Below are 16045 nucleotides of genomic sequence, written 5' to 3' on the forward strand. Positions count from 1 at the left end.
ATTCTATCTTTCACAACAAGATACTTAATCTCAGTGTGCTTTGCAGCATCACTTGACTTGTTGTTATTAATAGAAAACTACTGACTTATTATCACTGTATAATTTTAGTGGCCTACTTATGCTGTCTACCACTCTTAATCCTGGGATGAAACTCTTAAGCCATAAAGCTTGTCCCACAGCTTCATAACATGCCACAAACTCAGCTTGCATCATCGATGCAGTTGTTAGTGTTTGTTTGGAGCTTTTCCACGATATAGCCCCATTTGCAAGTGTGAAGACATAACCTGATGTGGATCTCTTTGTGTCAATTCAACCCGCAAAATCAGCATCTGAATAGCCTATTATCTCTAATTTCTCAGTGCTCTTATATGTTAGCATGTAATTCTTAGTGCCTTGCATGTAACGCAAAGCTTTCTTAACTCCTTTCCAATGGCCTATTCCTGGATTAGACTAATACCTTCCAAGCATCCCACTTATAAAGGCCAAGTCAGGACGTGTACACACTTATGCATACATTATGCTTCCGACAGCTGAAGCATAAGGAATCGTTCTCACTTGATCAATTTCTAATTGATTCCTGGGACTTTGGAATGACCCAAACCTATCACCCTTGACAACTGGAGCAGCTGTGCCTGAATATTGGTGTATATTATATCTTTCAAGGACCTTCTCTATGTAAGCTCTTTGAGAGAGTCCTAATACACCTTTGGACCTATGTCGGTGAATCTCAATGCCTAAGACATAAGCGGCATCGCCGAGGTCCTTCATGTCAAAGTTCGATGAGAGAAAGCCCTTTATATCATGCAGCAAGTTCTTATCGCTGCATGCTAATAGGATGTCATCCACATAACATGAGCTTGACCTTGATATTTCTTCTTATAGTCTTTGCTCTTCTCCTTGTATCTTTTCTCCTCCATGTTCTTGTTTTCCTTGTGAGGACAATCGGCAATGAAATGACCAACTTCCTTGTACTCATAGCATCTTCTTTGTGATATCTTCTTTCTATCATCACCACTCTTCTTGAAAACCTTTTTCTTCAAAAACTTCTTGTAGTTTCTTATTGCAAATGCGGTTTCTTCATCGGTGCTTCCTTCATCACTTGAGTCTTCCTTCTTTAACTTGAGAGTTTTGGGACTTGACTCAACCATGACACTTGAGCTAGCATTGAGAGCCACACTTTTGTTCATCCTCAAACTAAGAGATTTGGCCACATCTCTCTCAACCAACTCTTGATGTTATATTTCACCAAGAAGTTGATTGGGTGTCTTTGTCTTGAAGCTTTGATCTCTTCTAATCATGGTGGCAAGAGTGGGGTTTCTTGGAGTGAAAGCTCTAAGCATCTTCTTGGTGACTTTGTGATCATTCCAATCCGTGCTTCCAAGAGATCTAATGTCGGATACAAGGAGCATTAGTCTATCAAACATTTGCCTCACGGTTTGATCCTCGAGCAAGATGAAGTGCTCTAGCTCTCCATGAATCAAATCCATCTTGCCTTCTCTAACTTGATTGGTCCCCTCATGTGCCTCCTTGAGTGTATCCCAAATCACCTTGGCAACCTCAATGGAGCGGATCTTGTTGAACTATTGGGCACATAGAGAGCCGGTGATGACCCTTACGGCTTGTGCATTGCAGAAATAATCTTGAGCTTACTCGGCCGTTGGTATACCATTCTTGGGTGGAGTCACACCTACAACCACAACTTCCCAAATAGAAGGGTAAAGCCCGTAGAGATGCATTTTCATGTCGTATGACCACTTGGGATAATCTGTCCCATCAAAGTAAGGAGGTTTTCCCAAGTGGACAGATTGAAATTGTGAAGAAGGATATTGAGATGATGCATTTGAGTAGTTAGGAGGACCTTGATGAAACCCGAAGAACGGATGCTTGTATCTTTCTTCCTTTATCTTCTTCTTCTTCATCAACTTGTTCGTCTTCTTCTCAATCTTAGCTTTCATCTTCTCTTTTCTTCTTTTCTTGGCCTCAACGTCACTTGAGCTCGAATCATCACTTGAGCTCGCCACATGTACGAAGGGTGGTCAACTCCTTGGACGCTGACCAAAGGGGTCCAAGGGACTTCCTCGAAAGCTTGGAGTAGCACGTGAAACTCGGGGCAAATACGTGCCTAGCTAGAATAAACCATGGTGTACTACCTTCAGTAATTTCAAGTGGATGCAGCTTAATTTACTGGTGCTTTTTATATGCTCAAAAAGAAAAGAAAAATAATCCATTGCAATATTATGTAAACCATAGTGAAAATACTTATTAAATGAATAATTGGGTATATGCAGTCTTGTTCAGATATTGGTCGTGCTCGTTCCACAGTGATATCATGCAAAACATGCATGGTATTTTATTAATTAAGTAATAAATTTAAAATCAACGAGGAATAGTAGATATTCATACTTGATGTATTTCGATTTTCAGGGCCATTGAGTTGCAAAGAGTCACATGCTGCTTGCAGGTTATTTTGCATTTTCCATGGCCATGATAAAGTTACCAATAATCCCATGTTGTTTTGTCCTAAAGCCCACCTTAGCTGTGCGTGCAGTTGATGAACTTGGTAAGCGTCAATGTGCGTTAATTAACATGCATCCATGGCGCCGGATATCGCAGATATCCACGGCAACGGCATATTTCTGTTAGGCCGCCGCGGCCCGCGGGCGAGACACTGTTTCTACCGCTTCTCCAGGCGGCGCACCACGATTTGCATGCTAATCCTAGCGCGGATCGTCCTCTCCACCGCTCGTGTGATCTTGTATCGCTGCCTATTTGTAGGCTCATCCGATCCGCCATGCCTCGCCACCATGAGCTCCAAGCTCCGTGAGATCTTCCGCGACAGCAAGTCTAGTTGCAGACACCGTGCGCACCTTCAGGCTAAGTCCCACAGACCCCAATAATCTCTTTACGCTTCTGCTTACTGCCATGAGCTCAAGACACTCGCAGATGCGTCGGTGACCACGACCAGCCTGCTGTTTCCAAGAGAGCCCTTCCTCCACTGTAGCTGATGATCCCCCACAGAACCCCTGCTGGCTGGTCATTGGTCAGCCTCTTGCGAGTGCCTTCAGCTTGTGGCAGTAGGCAGAAGCGGAGAGAGAGATCACCCGGCCTGCTTGTCAGAGTCGTCGAGATGGAATCCGGCCTCGAGGTGTGTACCGTGTCAGCAGCTGCGGGTAATAAGTTTACACGATCATATGATAGATCACATGATGCACCCCCATGACATCCAGGCGACCAGGCCGGGCACGCGCACACGTACCTGGCAAAAATAATTTTGTACCGGTTTTCATTTGTCCAAATGTTACGGCCACGCATGATCCACTTTGCAGGTGAGTTCAATTTTTGCCGGATTAGGTTGGCCATTGCGTAGAACATTGTAAGTCCAGTCCAGCAACACAGACGCCGCTCCCAGCGTCGGCGTGGTACCGGGGTTGCAGGGACGGACGACAGGCAACGAGGTACTGGTTTGCAAGCATTATCGACCGCGGCTCGGCTCCCCCGCCGCCGCCGCCCGCCGGTCACCGGCGGTTGCCGCCTGACGTCAACAGCACGCCCCGGAGGCCCCGGCCGCCAATGGTCTCCAATCTATTCAGTGACAAGGCGCACTCCAGGGTATCCTCCAGTTCCGGCGGAGGACGGCAGTACCGCCGCCGCAGCCGGGCGCCGGAGTAGAGCACGTGTGCCGCCTCTCCAGCACATCGCCACCCTCTCCGCGCCGGCTTCCCTTCACGGCGCTGCCTCGCGTTGGCGGCATCAGACGGCCTTGCCAGCCACAGCCCTCCTCCAGCTTGCCCTTCCCATGGACGCCGTTGATTTCGTTCCATGGGAGTTCAAATGGATCTGTCTTCTGATTTGATCTGACTGAGTGAATCGATGAGCTTCCAACAGCAGATGATGTAGTGAAGAAACGGAGGAGTTCCTTTACAAATTTCAAGCCTGTTTATGAGCTTTGACTGCTAAATTCAGATTTCAGAGATGGAGCTAGACAGATCTTTCCTAATTCCTTCTGAATGATCAGCATTGCAGCTCAGCTCATGTTAATTTTGCACCATCGATGCTCCCTGACCTGCTGTAACTTGTCGTTATCATTAGACAGGAGAAGTACACGACAAATAAGGCATTTGTAAAATCACTGCAATGACACAAATGGACAGACATGTTTTATTGATGAAATATCGCAAAACCAATATTTCAGTAACATGTTTTCCACCACATCTGCACCCAGGAAATTTACATGACGAAGTTCGTCAGGACTTTCTTTACCAAATGCTCCCCGTACACGACCTTTTCATACTTCGCAGCACCGCCAGTTTTCTCCCGGCAGAACTGAACAGGCTCTATGGCAGCATCAAAGTTGGACTGCGCCATTGGTTTCAGAGAAATGAGTAAGAGAAACAATTTGACATGAGGGAGCAAGCGAGAGAGATTTCTAATACCTCGTAGAAGAATGCGACGGATATGCGGTAACGAGGCGAGTTGTTGACAACTCTATGAAGCGTGGATTCATAAATTCCATTCGACCAAACCTGGACAGAGAACAATAACCTATAAGCCCCTGATTGTTAAATGAACTTGCAAAGAAGAAAAGAAGGAAAACCTTCAGCATGTCTCCAATGTTACAAACAAAGGTTCCTGGAATCGGTGTTGCATATATCCACTCACCAGAGCGGTTTTGCACCTGAAATCACATCATGAAAGGATTTTTAGAGATTATGAAGATGGAGTGAACTATTAAATGTAAGCATGTTAAGATTGATCATGATTATCAAATGAAGTTCTCATCTTGGATACTACTCTTAATAGCAGAACAGAAGAAACTGGACAGACAATTTAAGAACTCCTAAATAAATACGAGATATATATGAGACTGAAAAAAATAAGGAAATACCTCAAGGGCACATATGTCATCATCCTGGTTAACCAGTGTTAGTAGTCCTGCATTGTTGACCAAATGATCAAAATGATCTCAAGATTTTGGTAAGAGACTCAACCAATCTTCAGAAACGGCAACAAATATTGAAAAAACATGTGGTTTCTTTAAATGCAACATGACCACTGTAATGTGTGTTATCTATACCAATCAGAAGTAATCATCATCCCCAATTCCACATACGAAAATCTACTCGACTTCCAATAAAAAAATTAGAGAGATGTACTTACCATAATCTGTATGGGCTCCACTGGATTCATAGTAGAACACATCGAATACAAAAGAAAAGCAGTGAGAGAGGCATCCATATTCAGTAAGCATAATGCAAAATAGCAATGGCCGACATGTATTTATTACCATCCAGTATCAGTGCGCTGCTCTTCTGGAATTTCTACTGGATAACCAATCAACCTTAAAACCCAGAAAGGATCTCCAGCTGTTTCCCCTTCAAATGCATCAATTGCCCCTCCCAATGCCAAAGCTATACCACGCATGATCTTTCTTGAAAGATCTGCAACGAAAATGGCATCATGAACACTGCTAGCGATGAGTGGAAAAGATTGTTAGAGTAGGTCGAGTTGTGGACCTCTGCATAGGTTGATATAGTTCTCCAGCAGTGCTTCAAAATTTGATGGGTTTTCTGGCCTGTATGAAGGCAAACCATTAGTTCCCTTGGTAGAAACAACATTTTTATATAGTATAGAAGCAACGCCAATTGTGGACACTTTAGGACAAGAAAAATCATATTTAAATGCAGATATTGTTTCAGTACTACTCTATCTGATTCTGATGGATGATGAAGAAAATCTGCAGCCAAATGGAAGGTAGGCATATGTTTACACCTATTTCATATCAAATCTGTTCAAGATTTAATCCAGAAAATCAAACTTGACTTGACAATGCTTTTGTGCTGCTCTAAGATGTGCCTGGAGAACAGAGATGGAAAGTTTGAGTTTGGAAACATACCATAAGTTAGATCCCTCCATTGGTTTAGCAAGATCTCCATATTTGCCAGGTTTAATAGGAGTGTAGCACTGCCATATTTGTTCTTAGGGTTTAGCTCTGAACAGTTCGAAGCATGACAAGAAAATACAGAGAAAAAAGTTGGCTTACATCAATTGCTTCGTGCATATCAGGTTTACCCTTGGTAATATTCTCCCCTATCCTTTGATACCCTCTGAAAATTAACAGTCAGCAGTTTCCCAAAGAAGCAAACAGAACTACATGGAAAAGTTGGACATGTTTAAGTAACAACACCTATATCCACTCTGAGGTGACATCTTAATCTTTAATTTCTCCTCACAAGGAAGCTGAAAGAATTTGCGTGTCACGTCCCGGACTTCCTTCAATAGCGACTCAGTAATACCATGGCCTTTCTGTTAACAACTTGCAGACATTATTTTCCTTTGTTAGCTTTTACAATAACATATTTATTCTTTAAATATTCATATTTTCCATTTGACAAAAAATAAAAAAAAGGAAAAGCCAACTGTACATATGCACCTATGGCAAGATCGAACATGATATGAGCATCAGTACCTGGCAGGATATTACCAACGTAACTTCAGCTCATGCCTCATTCATTGCTAATCCTTAAATATTCACATATTTATTGCAAACATCATAACAAATAAAGTACACATAAACACGTTTTACTGGCATGATTTTGCTAAAGAATTCAAAATGGGTTGTTTGCTATCAGAGTGCCAACGAGTAGCTGTTTCCAAGTTCTTTTGCAAAGTTCCTACACCTCAGGTGGTCTGCTACCAGAGAGTTAATAAGTGATTACCACATAGAAGAACCCGGCCTCCTTGCAAGCGTCGTCCAGCATCCGCACAACCTCCAGCAAATCCGCGTCGTTGGCCATCCTCGGATCATCAATCTTTTCGACGAGCGGGCCAATATCTGGCAATTGTAGGAACAAACAAACTCCTTATAACTCAAATATTGGCAAAGCACAAAGAGAGGGCAAAAGGCTCGAACTGCTTCTACTCAGAATTGAGAGCATGGTTATCAATTGAATTCCCGTTTTCAGAAGCTATCACAGCACTGCCGATTGGGCATCTCGATTCTTGAGGAATTGGAAGTGATGGTGGAGCACGTGCGTGGAGTAGAATAAAATTTGCGCATTTCCACGTAGCACAATCTGATCCGGATACCCCGAATCTGAATCTTTGGAGGCGGAATCGTATCTACAATCTAGAGAACATATGGAATCGCAGTTAAAGAATTGATTGGTAAATAACGCGTACCGATCAGGGGGATCGCCTTGAAGTCGGAACCCATGGTGAACGTAGAGAGAGGGAGGGAGCTCGAGGTTTGGGGATAAGATCGTTGGAGCTTGCGGCGATGGCTTGGCACTCTCGGCCAGTGGGTTAGTTGAATGATAGAAGCCGATGGGCGAGGACAAACAGCGTGACGGCAGATTCACGAGCCCCTGTGTCCTCTCTCTCAATCATGCGATGTGACGCAAAACCAGCAGGTAATGGAATTGGCGTCATGCACGGCACAGCATAATAAAACGTGGCTGCTAAAGTGTGATTTGCAGGCCACGGCAAAGGTTCAGCATCCGAGTAGATTCCCACTGAAATCAAACAGAGAGGATACCACCAATGTACCCCCCGAGGATACTGGCAAACAACTGCACACGGTGTCTAAGCATGTCTCTAACCAAACCAGAGGTAGGATCAACCCATGCATCCCACTTGATCCCCAAACCAAATGCATGCTAAATGGGACGTCCCAGCAAATCCACACTTTTGTATTGGATCCAAATGGCAACCGCATGGATCTCCTGCATGAAATATGAAACGACAACGTGCCCAATCCAGTATCCAGCATCATCAAAAGGCAACCGTCAGTATAAAGTTCCATCTAGTCTAGTTAAATGAAGATAATACTTTCAGCAACTGTTCTACACCGAAACAGGTTGTCTTTACCATACACCCCCCGAGGGCTGCCTACAAGTATACACTCGCAAAACCATCTTTCACTCGGTTCCCTGGTACACATATACTTTACATTTCACCCCAAATGGTAACCTACATACTGCAAAAGAATGGGTTTTTAACCCTACAACCAACTATGAGAGAGCTCCGGTATCTGCTTGCCCCTCGGCACATGCGACTTCGTAGCATTGTTTTCAGTCAAGAGCCAGTAACAATGAAACGATCTTGTGATGGCCAGCTATGATGGAGGGCTCACTGAAGGCCTGATCCTCGCAGGCATGCTAAGCCCAGAATCACTGCTCATAGCCATTGGGTGGTAGAAAGAGCGGTGTGGCGTTATGGACATCTTATTCATCGAATACTCAATGCCTTCATCATCGTTCAAATCTATCTCAACATGGTCATCCAAGCTGTCCACATTCATTCCAGGTGCGTCAAGGTCGCCAAGCTCATCGTCGTCACCGTCACTGTATGTTGTCTTGACCAAGGACCAGAACTCAAAATTTGGACGGATATACCTGCAGGGGACAAAAGGGTCATCAAGCAGAAGAAACATTATCAAACACTAATTACAAGGACAAATAGCAGCTGGGTTAAAACAAAGTGTTCTGCCCAATGCAGATTGAGAACATAAAGAGAAAAAAGAGGACTAAACAATAGGAATTAAAATCTCTTAACATTTTCTAGCATAGGATGTGTCTTGGGGTTTGGGGGGGCTTTATCCTCAATAACTTAACACGTAGCAATGTTTCAAAAAATCATCACACAAAGTTCAAATAAAACTACAACAATTCAATTCCAAATTCATCTTCGATGTTGAGATTCAAAAAATTACATGTACCGTCAGAACACGATGTGTACCTACCGGAGCAGTATCTAACCAAAAAAAGAGGTGATGTTTGTTTCAGATAAGCAGATGGAGCATGGCTTCCTTTCTTGACATCTAGGACAAATTTGAAACTGATTTGTTGCAGCTCTATTTATTTATATGTATGTACACATTTTTCGACGAACTTTTGAAACAATGAAACATGATAAAGTCACTATTTCTGGTATAAGTGCTATAGCCTCCGACGAACTTTTGAAACAATGCAACATGATAAAGTCACTATTTCTCGTATAAGTGTTATAGCCTCGGTGTAACAGCAGTTTAAGAAGCTCAGAATTGTTATAACAGGTCAGTAATTATCCTCCAAAGAACACAGACAAGCAGCACTCATATTGCCACTAAACCTGGCCAAGAAAGCACTCTTATATTGGCATTAGTAATACAAACCTGTCAGATTCTCTTAGCAGATATGGATCAAATGGGAAGAACATGTCAAGCCTATTTGGTCCTCCAAAAGCCTTCGATAAATCAGATTCAACTATATCTTCAAGTGGCAAATCCACAGATGCATTGAACAACCTGGCAGCCCTAGACTGTCTCAGGAACTCATTTACTATTGAGGGCAAGCACACCTACAACACCAAAAGCATGTCAGATACCATTATAAATTTATGTAAAGGCAAAAACGAGTGTTGTAGCTGCAAAACGAGATAACAAAGGTGGTAGGGAATGTCAAAAAAAAAAACCTTTAGAGGCTCCAGTGTGTCCATCAAAATAGACTCGATTGGCATTTGAAAAAGCTGTGATTTAAGATTTGGGTAGTCCATAATAGATCTCAACCGAAAGCAAAGGACATACATCACAGCCTGCAACGCAAGAAGTACATCAGATAAATGTTCAGTGCTGCATATGATGACAGAACAGGCAAAGGGGCACTTTAGAATGCACATGTATCTAACCAACTGTTGTTCTCTTGCTTAGCCAAATATACATACAGAAATTAGCACAACAAACCTGGCAGCTAGCGTAAAATATTTGATGATCTTTAGGCTTGGTTGCCTTTGCCTGGTTCACAGGGTCCCTGTCACGTTTAATATAATCTATGCACCATTCCACTAACCTGTGCAATAAATAGAACATAAATCTCAGATGGATAAATGCATAAAACATACACAGTCTGTGTTCAGAGTGTAGCCACCTTTTGAGTACAGCAACAACTGTATCTGCAGAAATGAACCTTGCCCGGGACAGATAGCTTCCAACATATGAAACTGCAGACATTCTGCACTTAAAATATAACTGTTGTCATTGGAGTTCCTTTTAACTCTCGATTCATACAGGTTATATATCAAAACAGCATCAAATTGATCTCAGAACAAAAGGTGCTCGTTATTTCACTCTCTGAATCTCCTACAACGATAATGTTTGTCCTTGCCCAGACCTTTTTGCCACAAATGTAGTAAACTTTTGTAAAGATAAGATAATGTTTAAATAATAGATAGATGATTCACATAGCAACGGTGCCAAAATCTCCTAACATGAGTAAGGCAAAGTCAAAACAGATCAAATAGCCAAGGCATGATTGTGGCATGCAACGGTAGTTGTGAAGGTAATGCTTGCTTCCAATCACCAACAGAAAGGTTCCCTATTGGATGTACTCCTGGTATAGCAAAGAAGGGCTTACCTAGCTATTGGATCATCTTCCTTCTTAGTAAAAATATCGGTAAGAAAAAGAGCAAAATCAACACCGCAGATTTCAGGATCCAGGGAACAGGCATAAAACATGATAAACTGCAAGGTTAAAATGGAAGGGTCAATACAAGATGGCAAGGCATCGTGAATCTAGTTTGGAGGAGAAATGTGACTCTACCTGGGCAAATTTGGATTTGTGCACCTTCAGCACAGATTTTCGAAATATAGTCTTCAAAATGCCAAATTCCTGTCCAGTTCAAAACAGAAAATGAGCAATAGCAAAATGAAAGTGCTTATATGCATTTACTTCATGTTCAGAGTCATGAACTGCAAATAGAACAAATCTCAGAAAGCATTCGATGAGTTGCGGTTGACAATTATAGAAAAAAAGCAATCATAGAAAGATAAACAATCTCAAAGAAAAAAAATTCCTAAGGAAATGCATAGCACAAAGTAAAACGGGGTAATGATAGACATTATTGATGCACACAGCCCGGTTCTACAGGGTTTTTTTTTTGAAACCCAATGGCTGATACGCTAACATATACCTAGTGCTGGGTCGATTCCTAAGACAGAACTGTGATCTCTTAAATAATATGGAGGGGTTGGGTTGGCCTGGTGGTCCTGAAATTTTCTATGGGCCAAGTTAAGTTGAATACAGGACGAAATCAAAGATAAGAACTCCTTAGTACACAAGCTTGAGAGTAAATTTACCAGATCACACCATAATTAAGACTAATAATAATCCTTTGATGAAGGGGCTCTTACTTCAATAAACAGAGGCACAAATTCATTACAGTAGATAAGCTAGAAGGGTACGCAAAGCTAAATAAGACTTTGAACTAATAGGAAATACATCTCATCAATAAGATGATGGTTGTTTCCTGTTACATGAAAGCCACTTCAGGCCTGTGAGAGAAGCAGAGTCAGTCTGCTGTCAGACAAGGACATGTTTAGATGTCAAGAAGCTACCAGCCATTGTCGAATCCTGGGACACTGGGAAGCCAACACCTATACCCCAGAAGGAGCTGTCGCCAATGCCACAATGCAGCTGATGCCCCATTTATATCTCCTCCAATGCTCCATATGGTATCAGAGGGTTTCTTAAGTTCCACCTGACTCCTCAGATGATGGGTATGTCAGTTCATACCCAAATACAAATCCCAGCCTCTCTTCCTTCGATAAGATGAGCTTCATGTTCTAACTATATAGGCCGTTCGTTCGGTTTTGGTTTGATGAGGTTAGCCAGGTTAACCTAACCCATGAACAGCTGTATAAGACATTTTGTTGGTGGCAATTAGAAGAAAAATAAGGAAAGCATACCCATTTCGGCATATGCACACTTATTTAACTAAAATTGCCATTGATAAATAATTGTAGCCCATATTTTAAACTTTATGTGGCAATGCATGTCTAGATAAGTAGTATAATTATGTTGCCATATTCCCAAAGCTGAATAAGTTATACAAAGAAGATAACAAGTGAAGATTTTGTTTAGAAGTTGGTTCAGCCATTGCCCACCTTAAATAGACGATCACGATCGCACGACTTGAGGTGCTCGCACACAACCACCATTAAGCCATCAAGTTTCTCAGCACATACATTTCCTCCAAAAAGGGCCTAACCAATAAAAGTAAGACTTAAATTATTCGCAGTTAAGTATGTAACAAAAGTGGAGCACATTTTGCTATCAACGTGCAAGAACATTCCAAATATGACAAACCTTTGTTCCTTCTTGTCCAAAGTTATCATCATCATCATCCAAATCCTCAAGCTCCATGTCAAATATACCTTTGTTGTGTTCCTCTTGAAGAATATCTTCCCATGTTATATTAACCTGCAAAGTTCACCAAAAGTCAATAAGATAAAAAACTGGTTCCAAGATAATCACCTAGTCATACAAAAAAAGAAAGGAGCCTACATCCAATTCCGTAAGTAGATCCACAATTTTCTCGAACAATGTGGTTCCAATTAGGTCGCCCAATCTGTCAGTATCAAGACCCAACATGCACTCCACAAATGATAGCATTTTCTACAAAAGAAAATCCCAGAAAGTAAGATCAATTGCCCGTAAGCAGTTTGAACGGCATATGTGTAAATACCCAAATTAGTAGCCATAAACTATCAACATGGAACTTTTAAACAAACACACCCTCAGCAAGAAAAAATAATAATGTACAGAAGAAAACATGGTGAGTACTAAGAGCCTGTCTGGTAGAGCTCCTCTTGCTTCTGATTCACTATGAGAAGTGATTCTCTATGATTCTCATGGTTAAATTTTGAGGAAGTTGTTCTATGTGGGAAGTGAATCGGGAGAAACCAGTTTTTTAAGCTCCCAGCAGCTTAGTTCATTTCATATAATCACTACATGGAATCAGCCTAGAATCACTTCTCTGTACAATATTGCTTGGAAGAGACCCTCCTGGAATGCTTTTGGAGCTCTGCCAACAGGCCCTAAGTGCATGCACAAAGGCATCAAGCAAATACCCCCCCCCCCCCACACACACACACACCCCAAAAAAAAACACCAAGAAATCAGGAGAGAAGAAAGGACAAAAGCAGAAAGAGGCATGCAGGAAAAGCTTAAAGTTATTATATACCAAACATATTTGCTTGTCTACCAAACAGGGGCGATGTTACTAATGCACTTCATTTTTTCCGTATATTGCTACAAAATTATATACACTCCTTGATACATTGGGGTTAGCTTAGCCCCTACTAGCAAGAATTCAAGTAAATTGGATACTATGTGCGAACGGAGCACAACTGCTGCGAAAAATTAAAACATTTCCCAAAACTAACACTTACAGCTTTGTTGTCAAATAACTTTGGCATACTCCTGTTTAATACATCCTTTAACATCCTTGATGCTAAGGGCACAGTGTCAGAAATCATTTTCAAAGTCTCATGCAACTGAGAGTAGATTTCTTTCTTCTTTGCAAGCATTCTTGGCTGCTCCATGAGTGGAACATATGGTCCAGGTGGAGTGAAGTTATTCACAAGCATCTGCAAACATTCTCTGAGGTACTGGTCTGCCACAGCAGCCTACATAAACACAAATTGGTCACAAACACAAAAAAAAAATCATGTGCAAAACTCAAAATTGAAGAAGTATACCAATCTGGTTATTAAATGCAAAAGCGCATCCCTTGTGTCAAGGTCCAAGTACCAGATGCACGTGGTAAATATCTGAAAAAAAAATAAATAAGATTCAATTCGTTTAACAAAAAATAAAGCGTGAGAGCAAGCACTTAGGATTACATTACATTGTGCAGAAGTGCATGATGATACATGACGTCTATCTTTGATACTGCTTCTGACAGTGCCTTTAAAATCGTCTGAAGAAAGCAGGGAACATACGGATTAAACAGAAGAGGTAATAACTCAAGTGTCAAGTCGAGCTAGGGTCAAGAACTTACAACAAGCACAGCCATCTCATCTTTACTCCTCTTTTTGGTAGGGTCTACAGCGAGTAGCAGAAAATCATAGTGGTCTTTGTCCCTTAGATCAATTAAAAATGGATCCTAAATGACAGGAAGACATGTTAATAGTTTTGCATAGTATAATACTTCAAGTAACTCAGCAAGTCATAGAAATAAACAGAACATTTTTGCTCCAAAGTCCTAATAAATCCATGTTTGGATGACACCAGTATAAAAAACGACAGACTATGAATTTCTTGAACTAATGCACTGAGTTGAAGGCAGTATACTCAAATCATTAGACTGACCTCAGACAAGAAAGGCAATTTTTTCCACGACATACATTGTCAATAAATAATGGATGGATGTATTTTGGGTTCTATCTGGCTAGTACTTAAAATGACAAAGTATTACTCCAATCTTGGTGAGATAAATAGCTACAAGAAGCAAAAAAGAACATTGAGTACTAACTAGGCATGCATTGTGTACTAGCTTCCTTAGTGTAGCGGTTCTGAGGTTGCTAACTAAACACCCACAATTTGAAAATGATCACCTTTGAATTTCCCTAACTCCAAATCTCACATGCACCTGGCGCATTTTGGCATGTCTTCACCAGCAAGCTTTGGTTTCAAACTTGAATGCAGGACTATAAAGTTCACTGCAACTCTCGATTTTTTTTCTGAAGAATATATTTTTCAAAACACAACAAGTGAATGCGCTATAGTTTTGTTATTCAGATCGCAAAACTTTAATGCGAATCTCTCAACAGAAAATTGATGAAATATGTATGTCATTTAATTCATCATTGATTTCTAGCAGTTAGGATAAATTAGAGAGATCTACAGAACTAACACGAAACAAAAAAAAATCGAAGTGCAACAATTGGTGATTTACAGAACTCCATAATAATCATTTGGCAGATCCTCATTTGGTTCTACTTTAAACTAGTGAAGGAGCCACCTCCTCAAATTCAGAAGATCATGTCCTCCTTTCAAACATGCAGGAGGATATTTATGAGTCAGGAACTGCATTAGTTGTCTCTGGGGTGCTTTCTCAATACAAAGGTTGGGACACGGTAAACTTCTTCTCTATAACACATTCTAGCGTACCAAGTCCTAAGATAATTTAGTTAAGATTACAAACCGATCTAGTGTATTGCATCTGAATTTATAGTTTATGGCTCGCAAGGCTGCAATAATTGACCTCCGCAAGCATCGCTACCACTACTGACCACTACTCGAGAATTGAAGCAATAAATAAAATACAATATAAATAGGCTGAAGCTTTAGAATCTTATGTACTTCTAATCCTAACGAGAGTACTAATAACCCAAATCAAATGAGCCACCAAAATCACTGCCGTGTCAAAGGTGGAAGGTCCGTACCATCCGCACGGACTGCAGAACGTGCTGGACCTGCCGGAACATATGGGAGTCGCTGAAGTTCAGCTCCATGTCATCGCACCACTGGTCCGCCCCCATCGCCAGCTACCCGCAACACCTCCTCCCGCGGAAGAATCTCGCGCGCTGGAACCTACAGGAACCACCGACCGAATCAGGAAGAATCCGATGATGGAGGAGGGGAAGGAATTCGGGAGGAGTCGAGCGGGGGACACCCACCGGCTGGACGGGAGGAGGAAGGCGGCGGCGAGGAGGCGGTTGGCGGCGGCGAGGAGGCGAGGCCTAGGGTTTTTGTCGGAGCGAGAGAGGGAGCGCGTGTGAAAGGGAAATGCAAGTTTTATTCGTGGCCGGTGAAACGCGGGCGGCGTCGGCTGACGGGTGCGGTTCCACCTCTCGGATCCGGGCCGGGTCGCAGAGAATGCCCGTGATCCAATTTGTTTATGGGCCGGACGATTGGGAATGATAAGGCCGAATGAAAGCCCAGCCCGAACAATACACGCTGTACACCGTCAAGCTCAAACAACTTTTCAAGTACTGAAGTAGTTCAAAACTATTTACTATATTGTATTATTACTCCTGGCAAGCCAATATAGTTACACAAGCTTATTTCTTTCTAAGCGTATAGTACATAAGTTCATCTCATAATAAATTATTTGTAAGTCTATACCTTGATATTAAAGTGCGGGTGTTTCTTCTAACCATCGTGATTATTTTGCAAAAAAATCTCTCAACTTTTTTGTAATCAACCCGCGATCATGGGAGTTAAATTGCCGTAGTTCATTTTTTCTCTCCTGTCATCTTCTTTCTTTCTCCGTCCCGCACTCCCTT

General features: G+C 41.8%; 2 protein-coding genes across 5 annotated transcripts; both read right to left on the minus strand.

The window, feature by feature from the left end:
• Positions 1-4135: 4135 nt before the first annotated feature.
• LOC117852107 (homoarginine-6-hydroxylase 2-ODD-233) lies at positions 4136-7407 on the minus strand. Of its 3 annotated transcripts, none has more exons than XR_004639747.2 (12): positions 7180-7407; positions 6717-6832; positions 6185-6303; positions 6041-6104; positions 5894-5961; positions 5514-5572; positions 5285-5438; positions 5158-5177; positions 4886-4932; positions 4660-4675; positions 4434-4523; positions 4136-4356 (listed from the first exon to the last, which is right to left on the minus strand). XR_004639747.2 is itself a non-coding variant. In XM_034734050.1 (12 exons), the coding sequence occupies exons 1-12, from the start codon at positions 7211-7213 to the stop codon at positions 4228-4230; spliced, it is 981 nt and encodes a 326-aa protein (XP_034589941.1). In that variant the 5' UTR covers positions 7214-7404; the 3' UTR covers positions 4136-4227. The 3 variants fall into 3 exon arrangements, 2 of the variants coding, with proteins under 2 accessions (XP_034589941.1, XP_072149417.1); XM_034734050.1 differs by having other exon boundaries at positions 4595-4675; positions 7180-7404; XM_072293316.1 differs by lacking the exon at positions 7180-7407 and having other exon boundaries at positions 4595-4675; positions 6185-6313; positions 6717-6814.
• Positions 7408-7790: 383 nt separating this feature from the next.
• LOC117852106 (uncharacterized) lies at positions 7791-15584 on the minus strand. 2 transcript variants are annotated; one of them, XM_034734048.2, is made up of 16 exons: positions 15437-15584; positions 15203-15350; positions 13816-13920; positions 13663-13734; positions 13514-13585; positions 13205-13441; positions 12318-12428; positions 12120-12233; positions 11918-12016; positions 10575-10643; positions 10389-10495; positions 9903-9986; positions 9719-9824; positions 9451-9570; positions 9152-9336; positions 7791-8393 (listed from the first exon to the last, which is right to left on the minus strand). In XM_034734048.2, the coding sequence occupies exons 2-16, from the start codon at positions 15296-15298 to the stop codon at positions 8114-8116; spliced, it is 1857 nt and encodes a 618-aa protein (XP_034589939.1). In that variant the 5' UTR covers positions 15299-15350; positions 15437-15584; the 3' UTR covers positions 7791-8113. The 2 variants fall into 2 exon arrangements, with proteins under 2 accessions (XP_034589939.1, XP_034589940.1); XM_034734049.2 differs by lacking the exons at positions 15203-15350; positions 15437-15584 and adding an exon at positions 14372-14503.
• Between the last annotated feature and the right edge of the window lie 461 nt (positions 15585-16045).

Source organism: Setaria viridis, chromosome 4 (assembly GCF_005286985.2).
Source record: "Setaria viridis chromosome 4, Setaria_viridis_v4.0, whole genome shotgun sequence".
Classification (NCBI taxonomy): Eukaryota; Viridiplantae; Streptophyta; class Magnoliopsida; order Poales; family Poaceae; genus Setaria; species Setaria viridis.